This window comes from Castor canadensis, chromosome 4 (assembly GCF_047511655.1).
Source record: "Castor canadensis chromosome 4, mCasCan1.hap1v2, whole genome shotgun sequence".
Lineage (NCBI taxonomy): Eukaryota > Metazoa > Chordata > Mammalia > Rodentia > Castoridae > Castor > Castor canadensis.
Window position 1 is genome coordinate 153,551,346 of NC_133389.1, and position 24,219 is coordinate 153,575,564.

The 24,219-nt window shown below is 40.7% G+C and overlaps 1 protein-coding gene and 1 long non-coding RNA gene across 2 annotated transcripts in view; one reads left to right on the top strand and one right to left on the bottom strand.

The window, feature by feature from the left end:
* Nucleotides 1-10,717: 10,717 nt before the first annotated feature.
* LOC141422623 (uncharacterized) lies at nt 10,718-14,006 on the bottom strand. Its single transcript, XR_012447362.1, has 4 exons — nt 13,644-14,006; nt 12,405-12,468; nt 11,203-11,261; nt 10,718-11,096 (listed from the first exon to the last, which is right to left on the bottom strand). It is a non-coding gene; the product is annotated as an uncharacterized lncRNA (long non-coding RNA).
* Nucleotides 13,684-24,219, top strand: part of Ctla4 (cytotoxic T-lymphocyte associated protein 4) — a 68,578-nt gene continuing 58,042 nt past the window's right edge. Inside the window, exon 1 of the mRNA XM_074071523.1 lies at nt 13,684-14,361. Within this exon, the coding sequence (XP_073927624.1) occupies nt 14,319-14,361 (43 nt within the window). The 5' untranslated portion in view covers nt 13,684-14,318. The remainder of the gene's footprint in view (nt 14,362-24,219) is intronic.

The following is a 24,219-nucleotide window of genomic DNA, read 5'->3' on the forward strand; positions in this document are numbered from 1 at the left end:
TTTCTTCCCAAAATATGAAGAGTCGTTGGGCTAAAAGCAAGAGAAGCTTGGTACCTTCCTCTTCCCTTTTCCTGCCTAAAAACTGGATGTAAATTCTTCACAGTGCTTTCTTATCAGCACCAGAGAGAGGAATCTGCAAGCAGACTTTCTTCCCATAAATTTATCTTCCCAAAGTTTTCCCACCTCTGAAGAGGTCCTGGGACTGCTTTTCCTTTGTCTTGTCATTCCTCTAAAAGTTATTAATCATTGTTGAAGTACTATTTAAGACAGACTCCTCAGTTATTGTCTGGAGTAGCTTTTCTCATGATTTGTACCACACATCAAAAACAAACTTTGCTTGTTTTTCTCTTGTTAATCTATCTTTTGTTACAGAGAAATCTGTCCCAACAACAAATTTATGAGAGTTAATAAAAATATTTTCTCTCCACCTCCAAAAAGCTGTTCCTCCATATAAGCAATGAGAACAGTCAAAAACAACTGTTTTGGAACTCTGGAAATTAGCTAAAGGCTTGCAACAATCCAAGAAGTGTTTACTCAAGAAAAATGGCTAACTTGGGCGTAGTGGTGCACACCTGCAATCCTAGTACTCAGGAAGCTGAGGCAGGAGGATTGTGGGTTTGAGGCCAGCTGGGCTACATAGAGAGACTTTGTCTCAAAAACCAAAACCAAAACCAACCAACCAAACAAACAAAAGAGGGAAAATGGCTGAATCTCAGTAAGAGGAGCAAGATTTGTGACATTCCAAATTCCCATCTCACAGCTATAGGAAGCCTTGTAAACAACCAACCATGAAACCCTGGTAAGTTTGAAAATAGCAGCCTACAAGCCACTACAGGGTACAGAGCAGGTTTGGAGCTACCCAAAGTGTCCATCCCCAGAGAACTCATTAGTTGACATTTTGGACAGCTCACTGATTCACTTTATTCTCAGGCCTTATGCTTGCTTGACTTGACTCAAAGCTTGATGTGTGCAAACAGCACTTCTCACAGGGCTACACCAACAACAAACAAGAGGAAATTATTTAGCATTCTATTATCTGAGGTGTCATTTCAAGGTGGGGCTAACAAAACAAGATGAAAAACTGGCTAATTAAGTGCCTATAGAAAGTTTCAAAAAGTTTTCCCATGTTTCTACAATTCTAGAAGGCTACATATGCATGCACAGTGTGTTCACATATTCAGGAAAAGACTGGAGGACCCTGAGCATTCACCTTTGGCTGACCTTATGGCTCTGCACAAACAGGATGTGAAGGCAAAGGCAAGGCTGTGGAGTGTTGAAGGTGTGCTCCAACACACACAGAACCTTAGATGAAGACTGACAGACTCAGTGGTTTAAGGCACATAAGGAAACCTCTGTCTAGTTGATAGCTGACTATTAAGCTAACCCAGCACAGACTCCCATGGCTATATAGGACAGAGAATGCAAACTCTACAGAACTAGTCAAGGAAAGTCACTTAAAAATGTAGCAGCAAGAAAAACAACAACAAAGAGGAACTACAACAAATCCTGGGAAAGGAGCAGAATCTGATTTTCAGAGTTAACACATTACATTATTTAAAATAACTATCTTTCAAAAAACTATAAGACATGCAAAGAAACATGAAAGTATAGCTCATACACAGGCAGAAACCCCAGTCAATAGAAACTGCCCCTGAGGAAGCCCCGATACTGTATTTTGTACTGTACAAAGATTACAAATTGTTTATCATAAATACATGCTCAAAGATCTAAAGGAAACCATAGCTAAAGAATTAAATATGAGAAGAATGATGGCTCACCAACTACTAGAATATTGGAAGAGTTACAAATTATAAAAGAAGAATCAAGTAGAAATGAAAGATTTGGAAAGTTGCTATAGACTGAATATGTATATCCATCCAAATTCAAACTTAATCTCTAGTATTGTATTGGTATTCAGAGATGAGGTCTTTGGGGGCTGGTTAGGTCATGAAGGCAGAGTTCTCATGAAGATTAATACCCTTTTAAAAGAGAACCCAAGAGCCCCCTCCTCTCTTTCTCAGTGCAGACACAGTGAGAAGTCAACAGTCTGTATCCTGTAAGGAGACACACTCCAGCTTGATCAGGATAGCAATCTAATCTTGGATTTTCAGTCACTAGAACTATGAAAAATAAATTTCTGGTGTTTATAATTCACTCAATTTGTAGGTTTTGTTATGGAAGTCCAAACAGACTAAGACAAAAGTTATAATAATTGAAATAAAAAGTAGAAGAATCAGTGAACTTGAAATCAGGTCAACTGAGTGTACCAGAAGAATAAGGGAAAATGAACAGAGCCTCAGAGCCCTATGCAATACCACAGAGCATTCCAGCATTCATAGAATCACAGTCAAAGGAGAGGAAAAAGAGAAAGGGACAGAAAGAGATACAGTATTTGAAGAAATAATGACAAAACCCTCAAATTTGATGAAAAACATGAATCTGCACATCTAAGAAGCTCAACAAACTCCAAGAGGATACACTAAAAAAGACAGATGCCTAGACACATATATCACAGCTAAATTTTCAAAAGCCAAAGAAAAGAGACCATTGAAAAGGTAAAAAACAGGTCCCGTCTGGAGGTTGGTACCAGAGGGAAGGAAAGGATATGAGGAAAGGGTGTAGGAGGGTGAATATTGTGGAAATATTGTGTACTCATGTATGAAAATGGAAAAATGAGACCTGTTGAAACTATTCCAGGAATGGGGGGAGGAGGGATAAAGGAGACAATGGGGGGAGTGAATTCAATTAATGACATACAAGGGATGCTCATAAAAGCATCATTCATATCAAGAAGTGAAATCAAATGCTTTGAATGGAAAATGGATAGCCAAAACATGGTACATCCATATAAAATATTTAGTCATAAAAAGAAATAAAGTTCTGATACATTTGACAACATAGCGAAATGTTATGCTAACAGAAAGAATCCAGTCACAATAGACTATTCATCGCATGGTACCATTTCTATGAAATGTTCAGAATAAGCAAATCTATAAAGACAGAAAGTAGAGTAGTGGTTGCTTAGGGTAGGAGAGGGAAGGAATGGAAGTTGGCCATTAATGGGTATGGGGTTTCCTTGGTGGTGGGGGGGGAATGTTGTGGAATGAATGCTGATCAGTGCTCAACACTGAGCATACACTAAAAACCACTAGATAGAACACTTTAAAGGGGTGAGACTTATGGAATGTGAATTTTAATAAGGGTCTTATTTTTTAAAAAATCAAGCAGTCCACTGAGTGGGTGCTTGGGATGAGACACTGCCAGCAAAATGTGAATTTGAATTCCCACATAGCTGCCCACCATTGGTGCAATGGGAGTTAAATTCAGGGGGCATATTGTCTGGCACTGCAGAAATATGCTACCATAGCCTGTGCATAGATAAAATAACCTGTAGGTAATATTTTATTTCTGGAGTTTTAGTGGTAAATTTTTGCTTTGCTCTCCAACCCCAGCAAAAAAAATGGAAAATAAATGAATGGAAATGGTACAAAGTACAGTGATTACCTTCAACTCCCTTGTCATTAATTTTTAGATATAATTCTAAATTTTATATTCCAAACACAACTCTGAGCTCATACTTTTAAAAAAATAATTAATTTTTTTTATTTGTAAAACATCTCACAACAGATAATAACTAGGTACTATGTGCTGAGATCATGGAAGAGAGCCAGTGCTTAAGAAATGATCCATTTTAGTGGATCCCAAACCTTAGAAGTTAGTAAAAATGTTCGCTCTGGATCTCTCCTCTCTAATTTCCTCCTCTTCCTTTCTGGAGTGTGATTCAGAAGGACAGGGAGGAGTGCTGGTGTCTGCACTGCAGGACAGCAGCATTGACTCAGGTGGTCTGTGGTCCCCATTTGAGAATCAATCTCACTCAACTCACCAATTTTAGATGAGCTAATTGGGAAATAGAGGGGACTCTCATGACTTGTTTAACGTCACACAGTACAGGTAGAGGCATAGGGGGAAAATTTAAGTGCAGATCTCATCACCTGCAGTCTTGTGAGCTTTCTGCTACATCACAATCCTTTTCATAAATTTGGGTTAAAACAGCTCAGGTGTTCCCAGAGAAGCAGCAGTATATATCAGGAGCCTACCACACACTTACCCATGGCTTAGGCAATGTGCAATTGTACTGCTTTTGCACATAGCATTTTCAACAGAGCACCAGAATGTGACACCACATGGTTACTGCAGGAGGGCAGTGAAAACAATGATATATTTGAAAGTACTTAAGAAATTTTAGGGAGTGGTAGCCAAAGGGCTCATGAATTACTCATGTCTTCTTAGACCAGAACTACACAATGCTAAACATTCAAATATTTTTAAACCTGTGGATCACTGACTTCAGTGTTCACTTTCCTGCTGACATCTGACATCATGAAACCACACTGTAGAGAATTCCAATTCATTCAGAATAGTTATAAATATACTTGCTTACTTCAAGATCAGAGATGATGGATGGCGTGAGGCCCAGGGCTATGTGTACTCCTTAAGGATAAATAAGGATAAAATGATATCCTGAAATTATATTTTAATTCTATGCCATTGGACTAGGATGAAGGACAATGAACAATGGGTTCTAGGCTGAAAAATTCTCATACGGTGGTCTGAGAAAAGACAGGGCATTGCAGGATCAGGAAATGGAGAGTTTGGTGTGGCAGTGAGTGTGTTGATGGGATGGGGAGGAGCATGAACACTGAGAAATCGGGTGAGAGTGGAAGGTGGGCTCCAGGTCACTAGAGCCTCAAGTGTTATTTTAAAGAGCTTGCACTTGGACATTATCAGGTTGACAAAGCAGAATACTACAGGATTTCAAGCTGAGGCACAATGCAGTTTAGAAGGATCACTCAGGCTGGAGTGTAGAAAGGAGCTGGGAAGGGGATGTAGCTAACAGCCCAGGGCCTGAGGGTGGTGGAGAGCATTTTCTTCCATGCTTGAGAACAACTGGTTTCAATTGCGGCCACTGGGCAAGTCCTCAGGAGGTGCAATGCTCAGGACTCTTCTGCCTGCTGCCTCTTTCTTTCTTTCTTTCTTTCTTTTTTTTTTTTTTAATTTGCTTGTATTTATTTTTTATATTATTTATTTTTTAGGAGACGTTTCTATGATCAGATTTAAAAACTGAATTTTGGAGAGACAAGATTGGATGATGAGTATAAATGTTACAAGAAAAATTTGTAAGGAGAGGAGTACGTGAGAAAGGGAGGAAAGAGGAAGAGAGAAGAGAAAGGTATATGGTTGTCTAAAACTTAGAAAAAAAATAATCAGGAGGCCAGTCTTAAGAGGCAAAAATATTGCATAAGAATTGGTTTAAGAAAAACATCAGAATTTTCAGGCTGTATAATTTCCATAGTGGTTAAATGTATTGCAAAATGCATTTTCAAGAGCTCAATTATCAAAGTAAATGAACTATCTCATAATGATCTCATGTACAGACATCATGCCAAAGAGGTAAGGGTTATCGGGCCTCATGAAGGAAGCTGGTCAGTGCTCTGTGGTTTGACAGTGTGCGTTGTGGGGAGGAGCCAGGCCTAACTTCACATCTCAGAGGACTTCAGATTTTCACAGAAAAATGTATACTCCCTGGGGTAGTGGAGGAGGTGAAGGCTAGAAGCCAGTTTACCAAATTCCTGACTGCAGCATGTGGGCAGATGTGAAAAGTGGGAGGCATGTTCAGACCACGGGTTTCCTAGCGAAGATGCCAACGCAAAGTTGCAACCATAGCAACACAGTACTTCTATTAAAACACAAAATCTGTGTCAATTGCACTTAATTGAAGAATAAAACCTCCACTTTTTGCTAATAAGTAAAAATCTGCATTTACTCTTATTTATCCATTTCATTAGTTCCACCTTGGTAAAAGATTTCAATTCCTTGGTGATCCTTTGGAGCACAGAGGCAATTATTTTAGGAATATAATCTGAATTTGAAGAAGATGATTCCTTATGACTCTAGGAGAGGAGAAAGTCAAGAGAACATGAGCCAATAAGAATGAAGGAGAGTTGAGCATGGTGGTATACACCTGTAATCCCAGCACTGAAGAGGCTGAGGCAGGAAGATCATGAGTTTGATGCCAGCCTGGGCTACATATTGAGACCTGTCTGAAAGAAAAAATGAAAGAAAGAAAGAAAGAAAGAAAAAAGAAAGAAAGGAAGGAAGGAGGAAGGAAGTGAGGGAGGAAGGAAAGAATGAAGGAAGGAAGGTTGGAAGGAAGGAAAGAAGGGAAGAAAATGGCTCTAGAGGTTTCTTGTCTTAGCACCACAATGAAATCAGAGTCATAGGTGGTAGAGGGCTGGAGTTGCTAGGAGCAATGCAGTGGATAGACAGAAAGGAATTGATCTAAAGATGTCAGGATTCTTTCTAAAGAGTAGGGCTGAGGCTGAGAAGAGAGGTGGGTCATGAAAATACAGGTCAAATTCTGTCTTCAGTCAAAATTTTGTTATTTTATTAACCATGGATTTTCTTATACTCATTTTGATTCTTAAAAATTTTGCTTAATTCATCAGCTGCTTTAGTGCCTTTGAAAACTGATGTTTAGCTTTATGAAAGTTCCTTCTCTGCTAAGAAGAAACATTAATAAATAAGGAAAAAATCATAGTGCAAATTGGAAATTCCAGTTGCCTTTGAGCTACATGTCAGAGGTAGAGCAATGTTCTCTGGGCCCACAGAACCTAGAACTCGATCCTGGTGGTTTCTCAGAGCCAGGGTTGTGGAAAGGGACGACTTACAACCCGAGGGAGATAGTGTGATCTCAAGTGTGATCTCTTCTTCCTGAGTGCTCTCAAGATTTTTCTCTTTATTGTAAACAATTTGATCAAATTATGCCTTAATGAAAATTTCATGTTTCTTATGCTTGGGGTTGGATAAGTATCTTGGATCTGTGGTTTTATAGTTTTCATTATTTTTTTCAAATTTTTTTTCTGTTCTCTTATTTTCTATCAGGAATGTCATTTCTCCAATTATATGTTTATTGGAGCATTTGAAGATCTCTGTGTTCTGTTCATTTGTTTTGTTGGTCTTTTTTCTCTAGGGGTTTTGTTATGGATGATTTCAATTACTATGCCTTCAAATTCACTAATTCTATTTTACTTAGAGTCTAATTTGCTGTTTGCCCTACTCAGAGTATTTTAAATTTCAGACATTTCATCCCTAAGTGCTCTATTTGGGTCATTGTAACATATTTCACATCTTATTTTAACATGCTTTTATCTTTCTTCCATCTTCTTGAACACATGGGACATGATTTTAATGTCTTTGTCTACCATTTCTAACATCTCTGTCATTTCTGGGTCTGTTTCTACTGAATAATATTTCTTCTCATTGTGTTTTCCTGCCTCTCCATGCCTGGTTAATTTTGGGTTGGATGCCAGACATTGTAAGTGTTGCCTTGTTAGGTGCTGGTTATTTTTATATTCCCATAAATATTCTAAGTTTGTTTCTAGGATCAGTTACTTGGAAGAAGTTTGACTCTTTTGAGCCTTGCATTTAAGCTTTGTTAACTGGGATCAGAGCAGTCTTTAGAGCTGATTTTTCCTCACTGCTGATTCTGTACTGAGTGAGTCATGAAATATGAAGCTTTTCACTCTGGGTAATAAGGAAAGAAGCTATTTTTAACCCAATATGAGCAACAAGTATTGTAAGTATTATTTTTTCCCCTTTTTTGGTGGTTGTACCGGGATTGTACTCAGTATCATACTTGCTTGGCAAACACTCTACCACTTGAACCACACCTTTAGCCTTTTTACTTTAGTCATTTTTCAGATAGGGTTTTGCATTTTTGCCTAGACTGGCCTTGGACTGTGGTACTCCTACTTAGCAGGAGTACTTAGCGTAGCAGGGGTTGATTACAGGAGTGTACCACCATGCTTAGCTGTGGGTTGAAAAGGAGTCTTGGTAACTATTTTTGCCTCAAACTGTGATCCTCCTTACCTCTGCTCCCTGAGTAGCTGGGATTACAGGATTGAGCGCCACTCTGTCTGGCTGTTGTTTTCTAATCTTACCATAGCCTCAGGTAGTTTCCTTCCATGTATATCCTGCTCAGTTCCTGGCTGAAGATTCCAGGGAGATCCTCTCAGATGCATGGAGTTTTCTCTGTGCAACTATGTCCTCTCTGATATTCTGTCCTGAGAACTCTGTCTTGGTCTCCTGGACTCCAGTTTCATCTCCTCAATTCAAGAAGACCTCTCCTCTGCCCTGAGGTTTGAAGACTTTCCAGGCAGCAAGTTGAGATAGAACTCACCTTATTTTTTTCTCCTCTCTTGGGGATGGCTGTTCTGTGATCTTGGTGTCTAGTTTCCACTGTATCATCATACATTTTGCCCACTTATTTTTTAGTTTTTTTAAGAGGAAGGGTTAACTAGGTCCTTGTTATTCTATTTTGCCTAAAGTGAAAGTCTAAGTTTTATGACTTCAGAATGTGGTAATGAATAATGTGATTGGAGAGCAGAGTAAATCACATCTGGAATGATCAATTAAAATTTCCTGGGTATTTTAAAATGCCCAAATAAAATTTGTATCATTTTCCAGTGTTAGGACATAATTCTCATAATTTTATACTTGTAATTTTCATATAAATATTTAGGGAGCAAGTGTCAAAGTTCTGCTTCTCATTAATGAGGTAACTAGAAGAATCCTAAAACCAGTTAGGAAGGTGAGATGAAAAAGGCAAATGACCTGTTAGGAAGACAGGGAGGGAAAAGGAGGAAGAGAAAGAGGGAGAAGGGGAGAGAGAATGGAAAAATATGCTAGGATAAGCTTGCTAAATTAAATATAAAGCTGGTGAATGTCCCACAGGGTGATAAAATCTTAACCTCTGGGGTTATCTTCTCAGCTGAACAAAAGTGACTTCTATCTTTATTATACAAAAATTCCTTCGTATCAGATCACATTCATTTTCCACAAGTTAACATCTAACCTTTATGGACTGAAAAAATAGCTGGCCTTAATTAATAGTAACAGCAAGTAACATAAAAGTTTCTTTCCCCCAGAGAGTCAGATGGCCCTTGCATAGGCTCACAACAGCATTTTACTGAGGCACTGAGTAGTCACAAGTCAGCTTTCTGCCTCATTTCCAAGTTTTGGAAAACTTTTCTTAGCACAGGAATTCCTTATAAGTCAGTGAGCTCTGCCTTCATCTAGCTGGCCGTCTGTGCCTTCATTTGCTCATTTAATGAAGAGACTAAGCTACAGTAGTGGTTTCTAACTGTGGTTATTTATATGTTAGAATCATCTGGGAGAGCTTTTCAAATATAGGAAAGGCAGGGCCTCTTATCAGACCAACTAAATCAGACTCTTTGAGGGCAAAGCCTGGATATCATTTGCTTTTTTTTTTCTTTAAAGGCCCATAGTTATTCTAATGTGCAGTCAGAGCTGAAAAACCACTTGTCTAGACAGGGTTGCTCAGACCCTTTTCAATAGTAATGCTCTGTGATTCTCCAGCTTGAAGCACAGGCAAATCACTTTTACACTGAAGAAAGTAGACATAAATACAAGCGCTGCTGACTGCAGTGTCTTCTCAGTGACTTGGAAATGATTCAGGGCTGCCAGTATTCATCCCATGGTGTGGAAACAGCGGGAAAGGCCAGGGGTGGGAGAACTGCATGACTAGTCTTTGTGTTCCAATTATAGTCAGCTTGAGTTGTTAGAAAGAGATAGGAATGTCTGCAGTCAATTTCCTTTTTAAAAAGATATATCAAAATTCATTTTGTGTCCCTGCCTCTAGACTGCTGAGCTCAGTCCTGCTCACAGAGCAAGAGTTCTTTCACCTAGTTATCACTGGAGATTGCATTTCTGATTCAAGACTGGGCATTAATAAATTAAGGCCATGACCGATAACAGGAACAAAAAGAAAATGGTGAAACAAGTATAAAACTTTTAAATAGTTTCAAGTAATGAGATTCTATTTCAAATTCTATTCCTTCAAGCTTGTTATCACTGAAAAGCATTGTGGATTTTATTAAAAGTTGAAAATCATTTTTAAAAGCATGGACTTTTCAAACTCTTTATATCCATACCTCTGAGAAATAGCCAGAAATTAAAAGAAAGTTGTTTAACCTGAAGAGTTTTTTTAAAAAACATAAATGAATGTTGATTTTTTCCAAACTTCTTTTGGCATCTTTCTTTATTTTATGACTTGATTTTTATGACTTCTTTGATATGTTAATGCAGTGAGTGGTATTAATAGACATCCAAATATTAAATTGTTTCTTTAATTTTTGGGTAAATACTCCTTGATTATCATGGATCATTGTTTTGATATTTTACTTGTTTCCATTCATTTCTTCTTTGATACTTTTGATGACAATAATTTTTTCCTTTATAATGAAACATCCCTGTGATCTGGGTAGGGATGGTATTAACTTTGCTAGCCAGTTGACAGATTAGACTATTAAGACACAGAGATAGCAAATGATTTATTAACCAAGAGCAAATGGCAAATAAGTGACAAAGCTATTCCATATATATTTGGCTCCTGATTTCTGATCCAGGGAATTTTTCCCCCTCTATTTTCCTCTAGGAAATTTGTGTTTTCATTGAGCAAGTATCTCAATCATTAATTCAGATAACCTCAAAGTAATTTCACATAACCTAAAATAATATCTTAAAAACAGAATTTTCTATTTTAGCTATGTCATTAATGCTATTTAAAATCCAGTTCTTAATTCTCTCTCTCTCTCTTTCTCTCTCTCTCTCTCTCATTCTACACAGTGACAGTTCTTGTAACCATATTTAAAAATCATGGGGCTTGAGAAAAAAAATGTGTGGAAGAAGTGAGAGGACGTAAGAACTCGGGGTCAGATGGAAGGCTAAGCCATTAGCAGAATCAGACAATCCCTAGGATTAGTAGATTTGAGGGTGGGCATGGCAAGGATGGACTTAGAGGGGCTTGGACATTTGGTTTGAATTTCCAAGTATGCAATCTACGAGGCAGTTAAAAACCTTTCTGGAGGCAGGTTGGGCTGAGCATGTACATTTGGTAGTGATTGGCCTGTAAATACCAACAGATCTTGGGAATCTTGAAATTACCCAGGGCAAGTGTGGGGAACAAGAAGGAGGAACATGAAGAGCCAACATTTCTGTGGGTAGATGAAGAAGATCTGAAAAGAAGCAAAGAAAGAAGAGTCAGAGGGAGGAACAAAGAGGAAAGCAAGACAGGGCAGTATCTGAAAGCCAAGAGAAGAGAAGATTTTCCTCCCTTCTTACCCCCAAACTTGTTTTCTCTCAGGCATCCCCATCTCAGTAAGTGACTCTCCATCCACCACCTGGTCAAATAGGCAAGTAGTTATTTTTCTGATTACCTCTCCCACTTCCTCCCATCAGCAAGTTTTATCAATTCAGTGCTGATTGTATTTTAATTTTATTCGCTTCTTTCCCTTTCCTCTGGCATCCTCCCACTGACTTCACTGAGCCTAAAACACTAACATCTCTACCCTGCACAACTGCAGTTGGCAACTCAGTTGGTCTACCTGCTTCCGATCTTGCCCCTCACTACTGTCTACAAATGATATACAAAGAAGATCACACCATTTCTCTGCCTAAATCCCCCCCACCATGTTTTCCCATTGCACTTTGACTAAAATCCAAATTTGTTACCATGACCTAACATGTGGCTCCTACCAAGCTCTCCAGCCTTATCCTTGACCATTCTTTCTCACATCCAATGAGTCTAGCCACAGTGGCCTTCTCTCTGTTCTTTGAACATACCACGTCTTTCCCTTGACACTTGCCTTTGCTGCTCCCTCTGTCTAAAATAGTCTGCACCAACCCACATAGGGCTGCCATTTCCCTTCAGTTAGGCCTCACCTTAAATATTATCTCTTCAGGGAGGCCTTCCCAGACCACTGCATCTAATTAGCAGATACCTAGTATATCAGTTTGCTAGGACCGCTGTAACAAAGTCCCACACACTAGTGACTTAAACAACAGAAATTGTCTCACAGTTCTGGAGACTGGAAATCTGAAGTCAGTGTGTTGGCAGTTTGGTTCCTTCTGGGGACTATAAGGGAGAAGCTATTGAGACCTCTCTCCTTGGCTTCCACAAGGCTGACTTATCCCTTTGTCTTGTCACACTGTCTTCCTCCTGTGTGTGTCTCTATTCACATTTCCCCTTTTTGTGACATCGGTCATCTTGGATTGAGACTCACCCTGATGATTTCAGGCGTTCTTAGGGGGAAAATTCATCCCATAAACCCCGTGCCCAACTGCTATCACATCACAGGGTTTCATTTTCTTTGTAGCATTTGTCCCCATCTGGAATTATATTGTTCATATTTTCTTGCATATTTTTATTTGGCTCTGGAATTTCCACAGAAAAAGACCCTTGCTTGTCTCTAGAGCAGAATTTATCAGTGTACCTGACATATCCCCTGTTACCATAGATACCGGCAGCTTCTCACTGCACCCACCTGCAATTTTCTTTCTGTGGCTTTCTCTAGTGGTGCTGGTCCTCACTTGAGGCAGGCTGGAGTACTGAAAGGCAATGACAGGTAAGATTTGGGGGAGGGATATCCCACCTTCCTCATGTTATGGAGAGAGTGCTGAGTTTGCTGTCTGCCTGCTGAGATGTCTCCAGCAGGACTGAGCTAAGTTACCTACAGTGCTCATGAGTATGCTGAAGGTGACTTCTTTACTCATCTGTCCTCTTACTGACTCCCATACCAGTGTTTCCAGAGATCACTCCCCAAGTAAACTACTTACACTTCACTTCTATCCCTGCCTCTGTTTCCTGGGAAAGTCCTATACAAAGAAGTCTTTATTACTATAGTCCTAGAGTCTAAAATAGTCCATAACATAACATTTATTGTATATTCTCAATAAATCATGATGGATGAATCAAGGGAAGTCATCACTGACACTGTCAAATACTCTAGAAAGAGATAGAGTAGACAAGAACTTGAAAAAAAAAAAAGCAATTTGGTTATTGTGAGGTCATTGTGGCTGTTGTGAGAGGAGTTTGTCAGAATGATAGGGGTGAAAGTCTCATTCCGGAGGGTGGGAGGAGTACAGCAAGGAGCAGGGGAGTGAACTTTATATAACAGCTGGATAGGAGGATGTTTTGATTTTTTAATGAGAAATATTTGAGCATATTTGAGGCTGACTTAATGGCAAAAGAAAGACTGAAAATCAAAGGGGCAACTTAAGAATCAGTCTCATAAGACAAATTAGTGGCTGGGTTAGTGAGTACAGATGGAGGAATTAGCCTAGGGAAAAGAAGAGTCTTCTTGTCTTCCAAGAAAGGAGTCGGAAAGTAAGAACTAGTAAGTAGAAATATGAACAATATACACGTATGTACAATAGTATTCATTTCCCTGATTTTGAATAATGTTTGCTAGTGTCCATTGCAGAACATTTGGAAAATACACAAAATAACTAGTATTTATTGAGCGCATATAGACTTATGTGTATCAATTCATTCACTCTTCAAACTGCCATATATGGTAGGTACTGTTGCCATCTTTTTGTTATAGATGAAAGAGATTAAATCAATTGCCCTAGATAACAAGACCAGTGAATGAATGGTGGAGGCAGGGTGTGAACCTATGTTGTCTGGTTCCAGACTCATTCCATGTCATATGCAAAGAAAAACCCAAAGAGGACTTATCCATCCAAGAAAGTAAATCCACATTTATGAAATGCTTAGATACCTGCAGAAATGTCAGTCGTCAGGAACTCACTCTCAGTGCTTCTCTGTTCTTGGGAAAGTAGGTGGTGATTCTGAGAACGGAAACAGGATGCTATGCTGGCACTGGATAGTGACAGGCTGAGGATGCTGCTTCAGGGAAAGAAGAAAGGAACTGATTAGGAATTTTGAGCAGCACTGAAGAGTCATCTTGAGGCTGCAAATACTAAATTCGGAGAAGCTCAATTGGCAGGGCTATGCAATTGTCCCTAAGGGCACTGTTGGTAAAAGCAGCCAGAGGTTTACCACGGGAGGTACACAAACTGCCAAGAAAAATGGAGAGTCAGAAGAAAGGCGTGTAGCTGAAATAACTGCATCTTCTCTTGGGATCCCCATATGCAGTTCAAAGAATTTTAGAGTAAAACGTTTACTAGGAAGTGATCCCAGAAGAACTCTGATAAGAGAAACAAGCAGTGAAACAAAGGAAGGAAAGAAGCCAAAAAAGAGTATGTACTGAGGACAACTGGAATGCTCGTGGGGCATCTGGGAACCAGTGTGGAAACACACGTCAGTCATCCTCACCAAAGGGCCTCACTGGGTACCCGTTCTCATCTCTGTTGGTTAGGAATGCTTCAGGGGGACTGAAGAGCTTTCACACTTGTGTGTGGAGTGGACTCAGAAAAAGGCCTCAGGCAAAGAGATGCTGGCTGTTGGAAGTCTAATTGCCCAGTGCCTGCTGGAATGTAAGACCTGGGTTTGCAGGGGTGAGGGCTGGGAGTGGGGTAAGGGGCAGTAAAGGAAAAGCATGAGTGGGTCTAGATTGCTCAGTGGTTTGCAGCAAAGCTAAGAGGAGAGGAGATAAGTGGAACTTTGTCAGTGAACATCCTTTTGAAAATTATTTTGATAGGTAATTTTGGTACATGGTTTAAAATCCTAGTACAAAAGAGTATATAGTGAAAAGTAAGTCTCCTTTTCTCACCACCCATCTCTGCCTTCTACAGTTGTTGCTTCTTATATATCGTTCATAGATGGTGTAATAGGTATTGTGTGTGTGTTTGTATGTATTATAGGGATAGGTATTATATACCATGTATAGGTATTCCATATATGTATATATTAAAGGTATAGTTAATATATGTGCATATATGCATGTATATCTACGTGTGTGTTCCCATGTTCACGTATGTATGTATTTGCATACATATATGTATATACATATTATTTCTTCACTTTGCCCTTTTACAACTATATCTTGGGTAACTTTTCATATCATCATATAGATCTTTACCTAAATGTTTTACATGGCTACATAACACTCAATTTTATGGCTGTTCCACAATTTAATGAATCCTTTGTTGATATTTTCAAAAGTTTTTTTTTTCTAAACAAAATACCTTTTTTTGAGACAAGCTCTTGCTGTTTGGTCAATCTGGCCTTGGACTCATGATCCTCCTGCCTCCACTTCCTGAGTGCTGGGATTACAGGTATATACCATCACACCTAGCTCTACACAAAGCGTTCTTGTATGCATATTAGTGAGCATGCTGCAACTATCTGCAGGATAGATGCCTAGGAATAGAATTGCTGGGTCAAAGGACATGCACAGACAGTGCTGAGTTTCCTCAAACCAATGGACACTCCCACGGGATTAGCCATCATTATGAGGTCAAAGAGTGAAAGTGGAGGGAGTAGGGAGTAGAAGAGGAAGGTGGGGCAGTTGCACAGTGGAATGTCAGATGGCAAGATTCTGGTGGAGTAGTTCCTGTGCTGACAAGGTCCAGGGCGTGGACATACCAGGAAGTTGTTGGCGTGGGGTGGAGTGCAGGCAAAGGTCAATGAGGCAGCGGAAGTTAAGGAGCTGTGAGGTGGAGGAATGACTCACCCGGATGACAACGACAAGCCAACCAGTTCATCCTGGTGAATTCATCATCTAGCAGAGGAGGAGGAGGGGGATGCCTGCCAGTGCTCCTGCTATTCTGTGGAGCAGCAAACTCTTCACACTTGAACTGCTTGTGGAGGAAGCACATCCATCAACATGGCTGCCTCAGGGGACAGGCAATCGTGTCTTCATTTTTGATAATGGTATCTGTGGCGGTGAGACAGGCAGGGCTGTTTTCCTAGATCCTCGGGCTTAAGTGAATATCATTTGGGGCTGGATAACTTGTCTTACATTCTCAGTCCCCTAAGTGTTTCTGACATTGACAGTGTCCCTCACTGGAACACTCCTTTCTTGACTGCAACAACAGCAATAGGGGTTGATGTGCTGACTAGGTTAGGAGTTGGTTTCAGTAGCAGGTAACAGAGGCTGAAAAACACTGGTGTAAACCAGAGATGAGTTCTGTTTCTCTCATGTAATACAAAGTCCAGGCATAAACATTCCACAAAAGTCACCACTGCTCCACAATGTCGCTGGTGCCTCAGGCTCCTTTTGTCTTTCTCCTCTGCTTCTCTAGTGCCCATTTGAACCCTCTAGCTCTCTTTGTAGCTCTTTGATGGCTACTGGAGTTCTAGCTCTGTGCCTACATTCCATGCTGGAAGAAGGAGATAGGTGTTAAGGGCCAAAGAGAGCAGGCTATGTGAATTGGCTTCTTACTAACCCCGTCTTTCAGTGAACTATCCCCGCTCAGGACTCAGGAGCTTACATCTCACCGGGCAGCTTACAGTCAGTCCCATGGCTGCCCTTATCTGCAGTGGCTCTGAGAAACAGGATGTTAGCTGGATTCGTTGCTACCCTCAAGAAATGAAGATTTTGTTAACAAAGATGAAAACACAAATGGATATTGACTAGGTAACTGGCCATCTCACAGATGTCCTAGGTACTTTTTATTTTTTTAAAACTATGTTTTAGTTTTTATTGTGGCAAAATATACATAACATAAATTTTATCATTTTAAGTGTACAATTCATTGGTATTAAATACTTCACAATACTGTGTGACTGTCACCACTATCCGTTTCCAGTACTTTAATCCCAAATGGTCATACAATAGCCATTTAGCAATAATGCCTTATTCCCTCCCCTTAGACACTATTAACTTCCATTTCATTTTCCCTCTGACTTTAGTACCTCACGTAAGTGGGATTACCCAATATTTGTTCTTTCATGTCTGGTCTGTTTCACTTAACATAGTGTTTTCCATCCATCTTGAAATGTGTATCAAAACTTCGTTCCTTTTTATGGCTGAATTACAACCCACTGTATGGATATACCACATTTGGTTAATCCATTCATCTGTCATTGGACTTCTGGCTTGTTCTAGCTTTGACTATTGTGCATATGCTGCTAGGAATATTGGTGTCCAAATATCTGAGTCGCTGCTTTAAATTCTTTTAAGTGTATACCTAAGAGTGGAATTGCTGGATCCATGTGGTAATTCTCTGTTTAACTTTTAAGTAAGTTTCCAGGTGCACTTTGCATTTATATCCTATTTAGGCTTGGAATTGTTGAAACCAAACATTGCAACTCTGATATAGAGGGGCCCTCTTCTCTGGATCCTAGGCACCTTAGCTGGTGATGCTGCCAGTGCACCCATTAGGGAATTCTGGTTTAATAGATGCTGAAGCCAGCTTTGATGTAATTATTTCCATTTTAGAAATGAGAAACAAAAGTAAGAAGCTAAGTCAGTGATAGACTCCATTCCTCCTCTTCTGGTAATCAGAGCTCCACTATTAAACTCCTGGCTCTGCCTGATGGAAGCTTGTGGGAACCCTTATTATTGGATTCCTTTGACCAAAATGGCTTTGTAAAGGCCACATGAGGAGGTTCTAGCCAGGAGCTTTGTTCACCCCCCTGTGATCTCTCAAACCAACCTGTCATCATTTAACAGGGAAGAGATGAACTTAGTTCATTCTAAGTCTCAATGGCAGTTCAAAGTGAGCACTAGCACCATGGTTAAGGATGGCTTGAATTCAAATCCCAATTCTACCATCTATTTATTATGTGACCTTTATTGAAATTATCTAACTTCTTTGTGCCTTGGTTTCCTTATGTGTAAATTGGGGATTAATAGCAGAGCTTTAACTTACTTCACATGATCATTTTGAGGGTCACTAAGTCAACCTGTGCCAATAAGTGCTTTAGAATGGTGCCTGCACTCTGGAAGTGCTCTGAGCATAGGGTTGTGTTGGTAAGATTGACATTATGACGATACCCAAGCCTTATAAATTCTCTGCTTTGTAACAGTGACTAGCGATGCACTATGGATCATTACTGTAGCTCTGGTAACTAAAAAAACTCCAAAACAAAAAACCAAAAAAGGACTGGGGATGTAACTCAGTAGTAGAATGCTTGCTTAGCAGGTCAAAGGCCCTGGGTTTGATCCCCCATACTTCAAAACAAACAAACAAAGCAAACTAACAAACAGAACACATTTAAGAGGGCACAAATGAACAAAGCATGGAGAGACAAAGTCAGATGAGTTGAAAATTCACTGGATTTTGTGGGTCATGAGGCTGGACAAATGCCAACCACTTGGCCTCTTCTTCTTCACTTGTAAATTGCGGATTATTCTACTGAATTCATTACATCCTGGTGAGAATTTCTGAGGCAAAGTTTCGACTTGACCCTGTATTATCACTAAACAAATGTATCAAGAGGGAGTAACAACCTGGAGTAGCCCATCAGCTCTGACTTAGTGTTTATGGCGGGGTCTGAGCTCTAAAACTCAGACATTGTGGAAACAAGCAGAGCGCTCACAGGGAAGACATGAGGAAGCATTGGAATTCGTATGTGGTGCCCTTGGGCCAGAAATTGACCACTGAAAATGAGTGGTATGAACCTCACCAGAGTCTAAGGAATTGAGCTAATTTTCCTAAAGCACAGAATTTCAAATGCCTGAAAGTCTTCCTGAAAAAGGTGAAATGCAAATCCTCCTCTATGATTATCCAACTTAATAGAGAAATGGAAGCTACACCATCAGTGTGTGAACCTGGGGTTAAATCTGATTGATTCTTAAAAGGGCTGGAACTAGATATTTATTTAGCAGTCCCTTTGCGCCATCTACAGGCCATTGTGTTTCACTGCAATTACAAGGGAATAGGCTTGTGATGCCACAATTTGGCGATTTTATTTTTGAAAAACTAGTCATAGTTTGCCTGTAAAAAATGTTTCCATTTTTTGATATGTTTGATTTTTTTGCTAGCTGCAATGCACTTTTTGTGGTTATCAATAATCCTGTCTTTGGAACAAGGTGTGGGGGGCCAGTTTTCCCTTGAGATATTGATGTACATGAGGATGCCTCGATTCCGTCGCTAATGTGTTTTTAATAGCCAGGAAATTCTTCCCTCGACATTCAATGACCAGGAAATTATTTTAAAACTCCTGTGAGCCTTGCATTTTCCCACAGTTTACTGGAAAAGGGGACTAGAAGTTGGAAGAATGGTTTTTGCTTTCTATTGTCTTGACATTTTATCCTTAGCACCAACCTGGTATAGGAAAAGCTACTGATTGGGACAAAGTTACCTGGAAATGCTGTGGCAGGCAAGCAGGCAGGGGAAGGAGGCAAGAGGGATCGGGATGACTTGTGGAGGGGATGAGAAGGGTTCTAGGTTTTAAAAGAAGTAAGGGTTTTCAAAGAGGGAAGGAGGAGATGCGTCGTTAGAGAACACTGCCTGCTTTTTACACCTTGTATCTGTTGTTCAAAAAGGCTTCACATACAAAGGTCATGCATTTCTCATAAGGCTGCTTCGTTCTAAGCTACTTCCTTTGCATCTGTGTGTCAGTGTCACCTGTCTATCTCTGTGCCAAGCTCCCCTCCACCTCTCTGGCCCATCCATGCAGGTCTCTCTGAGTTTCTGGAAAGCAAAACACTGTTCATCATGAAGGGCCGTTATGTCTGCCTGCTGTGCCTGAAACAATCCTTTATTCTGGGCACTTGTCTTCAGCATTTAGATCTCAGCTTAAAGCTCACTTCCTCAAGGAAGCCTCTCCCAATCCCTCAGACCAGGCTAGATCTCCTTGCACATGCCTGTTTATCACTTTTGCACTTCTCCTCTGGAACTCTTGTCACACTTGTGGGAATCCATGTCCAACATCTCTCCATATCTTATTGCCCAGTAAGAAGGGTCTGGAGAGGAAAGCAGCAACAAAAGTAGACATATTCCATTATCTAATTGTTTGCGGGGAGATTAATTTTAGAAGCTAAGCTAAAGGTTACTACACATGCCCAATCATCAACTCATGGTAGGGTTGGTGGGGGTGGAGAGTGAATACTGTGGGCACATCAAAGGTGTGGCTCCTGTGTCTGTCTGGATTCCACCCTTGTCTTCTGGGTAGAGGGAAGCTGGGCCTCTGTCTTTCTTCTGCCCTCAAGCGTGGAGTAGGATGGTGACTGTAGAGAGGCCTCTGCTGGAACACAAGCCCATAAACTCAGGAAGTGGGGGAGGGGACTTTTCTCCATCCACTAACAGAGAAAAGCTATTTTGCAGATTGCAGGGGAGAACTGGAAAGATTAATTAGGACTGTAGTGCAATACTTTAGGACTTTTAAAAAAATTAAGGATGAGAGATGGAAAAGATATTCCAAGAGACTAATGGGGTTGAAGCATTGGGGGAAAACTAGATAGATGAGTCCAGGAAAGGTGGGGGAGTGTTAGGGCAGGAACAGAAACTTTGAAGTGGGGTCTGAGGGAAGATCTGGGCCTCAGAGTCTGTGGCACAGTAGAGGGGGTGCCTGGCTCAGCAGTTAGTGTCAAGTGTCCTGGGAAACTGTTGGTTTTGCAGAAAACTGTGGCCTCACATGTCCCAGGGCCATGTGAGTGTCTTGTCAGTCTTTTTGGAGGTTCATGAGAGAACTGCTTTTGGTTGACAGCAGGAAGCACCTGGTTTTACAAAGCTGGGACAAAAATAGAAGCGAAGCTGGATGTTACATGTTGGCCTGGTCACTTGACTCCTGAGTGGCCAAAGAGGTGTGGAATAATGGGGGGAAGGGAGGACAACAGGTCTTTATTGTTGTACTACAGAAATGGCAGGTTTCTTGTGGAATGAGGCCCCAAAATAAGGAGGCTCACTAACACTCCCTTAAATTGTAGAAAACTCTCCACAGGAAGCCTATATACCCAACACTATACCCATAGAGTTGCCTAAAATCTTTTAATCTAGTCTGGCTAACACTATACTGTTTATTTTGACAAACGAAAACCCCAAGTGTTGGGGACATGTAGTGGTTGTTTTACTGGTCACACACTTCCCATGGCTTCTCTGGGGAAACTTTTCCCTGCCAGGCAGCAAATAAAACCCTCTCACTAATGAGTCATGATCTGGTCCCTCAAGTATTTTTTCTAAAGAACTGTCTCTGGGAGGCAACCTGAGGCCGAGGAGAACAGCTGGGCTGGCAGGAGACGGTCTGGAGTCTACTCCCAGCCTCACCACTCTGCAGCCACGTGCATGGGCAAGTCACTTCTCTCATTTGAACCCACTTTCCTACCTGTGAGATGAAGGAGCACGTTCTTTCCATCGCTAACATTCTATAATTTTATGGTCCAGTAACTGGAGCCAGGGATCCAGTTTGGTGCTGGAAAACAAATGGAGGCACTGCTCCTGTTACATACCAAAGTGTGTTCTGTCAAAAGCCATATATTAAAACCCTACATACCAATGTATTTATATGTAAAGAAGGGACCTTGAGGGAGATAGAATTAAATGAAGTCATAAATATGGAGCCAATCCAATAAGACTGGTGTCCTTATAAGAAGAGGAAGAACAGATTTTTCTTTTTTTCCCCCCTTTCTGTCCATGTGAGTACAGAAGAAAGGCCAGGTGAGGGATGCAGTGAGAAGCTGGCTGTCTGAAACCCAAGGAGAGAACCGTCACCAGAAAACCCCATTGGCATCGTGATCCTGGGCTTCTAGTTTCCAAAGCTGTGAGAAAGTTAATTTCTGTAGCATAGTCTACCCAGCCTGTGGTATTCTGTTAGGCAGCCCAAACAGACCCATATACCTCCTCATCCCTCAGGAGATGGACTATGATTTGTTGGTCTGTGGCCTCCAGGAGAGTTTGCATTTAACTTTTTCCATTGACAAAGGAGCAGCAAAATAAATTGGACTCTGAAAAGGAAGGCACTCCAGTACTTTAGAATTTATGGGGCCATGTATATTACAGCCCCTGTGACCAGGTCTTTCATGAGTCATGAATGTCTCTAGGACATTTCCTTTGAACACACAAGTTCTCTGACACCAGTTGGGTGTCCAAATGTGCAGCTCAATTCTGAGATTTCTACCTGGAGTTACATCAGATCCCATCAGTTAAAGAGCTCTGTCCCACAAGATATCCCCCACTTCAGATGCCGGCTACAAGACCTAGGTCATCCATACTTCTGACTGACTGACATAACTGGGGGTTCCCATGCCTCTTCTTTAAGTTTGGTAATGTAATGTGCTGGAATGGCTCTCAGAGCTCAGGAAAACATTTTTCTTATGTTTACTCGTTAAAAGGATCCAACTCAAGAGTAGTCAAGTTGAAGAGACGCATAGAGTTAAGTATGGCTTCGAGTTTCCATATCTACTCCAGGAGCATCTCCCTCCCAGCACCTGGGTATGCTCACCAACCGCTAAAGCTCTTCAAACATCCTTGTCCTGGAAGTTTTATAATTCAATCTCTTGTGTCCCTCCCTTTCCCTAGAGGTTTCTGGGCAAGCCCAAATTTTCAACCCTCTAATTTCTTGGAGTTTCTGGTAGCTGGCTCCATCCTGATGCTACCCAGGGGTCCTATCCTTAGTCACCTCATGGCAAAATATCAGGTGTGATGGAAAGAGGCCCATTATGAATGACAAAAGACGTTCCTATCACTCAGAAAATCCCATGTGTTCAGGAGCTCTGTGCCAGGAACTAGCAGCAAACGCCAACAGATTTCTTGTTGTACCACCATGTCCAACGTGGCTCATGTCCAGTCTTGGGGTGTTCTCTTGCAGTGGTGTGCAGAAGTCTGGGGGGTTCTCTTGCAGTGGTGTGCAGGAGTCTGGGGTGTTCTCTTGCACTGGTGTGCAGGAGTCTGGGGGGTTCTCTTGCACTGGTGTGCAGGAGTCTGGGGGGTTCTCTTGGGGCAAACATTGGGCTTGGAAATATTGAAAACATTTGCTACTGACTAAAGATGTTTTCTGGGACTTCTGCTAAACTACCTTGATTGTAAGACACTGGGTAGATTGGGCAGATGTGGGACAAGTGAACTTTAGGCTACCAAATTCCAGAAGAAAAGCCCAAAGACCTAGATCACAAGACAAGGTATGGAAACGAGTATCTATGTCTTATCTTCCTTGGGATCCCTGTTTGCCCTTGGCAGTGCTTAGAGAGTGGTCTCTTAGAACTGACCTGTTCTAAGGACCCAGGGAGGAGGAGAAAGCCAGGTGCAGAAGAGCTGGACATCAAGTACAGGGGGTCCTCATGGGGAGCCCCAGTGTCATAATATCAAATGTGAATGCCAAGGAACTTGATCTAGACCCTGAGCTCTCTCTGAGACCAAGTAGGTCCTGTCCAGGTCTTTTTGGTGGGAGCAAGATATTGATATTACATGATAGGGTGCAAACTGTAGGACCAAAAGACAGCTGTAGCTTCCTATGAACACACTGTGCCTGAACTTGCTTAGACGGCCATACATGTGCTAGACTAGCCTCATGCCCAGCCAGCCATACTCCCAGGGCCTGCAGTAAAATCTTATTTATTTTCATTTTCATTATTGGAAGTATTATCTAATCTGGAAAGAGACCACATTTAGTTCTGGCTTCATATTGTCCTCTCAAAGCTGTACGAGGCAGTTAGAATAAATGATTTCCTTCTCCTTTACTTGGCATTGACATATTCACATCAGAGTTCAGAACATACTCCCAAGGCACTCACTCAGGAATCTTCAGAGTGAAGGAGATTTTTGGGTTCTCCAGGAAACACATATTTTTAAAGAGTAGGCACATCTTATTATTTTCTGTCTTTGAAAGTTTGTCACTGATGAGCCAGAGATTTTCCTTTTTCCAAAATATTTGATTTTTCAGAATGGGAATTTATTACGTAGATACTTACAGGGTTGCATATTGGAAGCATTTTAAAAAAAAAAACAAGATTACTTTGCCGATGAAAAATGTTTTAGTAATTTCTTTTTAATCAATAAGTAATAATCAGGTATTCTTATGGGGTACACTACAATGTGACATTTTGATCTACGGTTACATTGTACAAAGATTCAGTCAAGCTAATTAACTCATCTATCACCTCACAACTTACCAAGCACGAAGAGGACAGTGTACTGTTCTTTGGAGAAGACTAATTGGAGTGGTACGTGAGCATGTAATGTGACATTTTTGTAAATGTATAGATTTTGAGACCCTGCAAGTAATTCATGTCTGAATTCTTAATGAGTCCCATTTGTTACTCTACGTGATATGTCCTTGCTATAATTTTGTTGAATTGACTTCTTAAAGGTAAATAGAATCACTTATTTGGACATGTAAAGTTACAGTAATAGTCATGGGACTTTATTCAAGGCAGACTGTGAGAAAGACCCAAGGGATAATAGATTTTCAGTTTGTGGTTTCAAGTATTCACAGTTTATGGGCAACTAGTGCTTACTTTCTCTTGACATTTCTATGTTCAGTGCAGTGGAATTTGTTGCTTTGTTCTG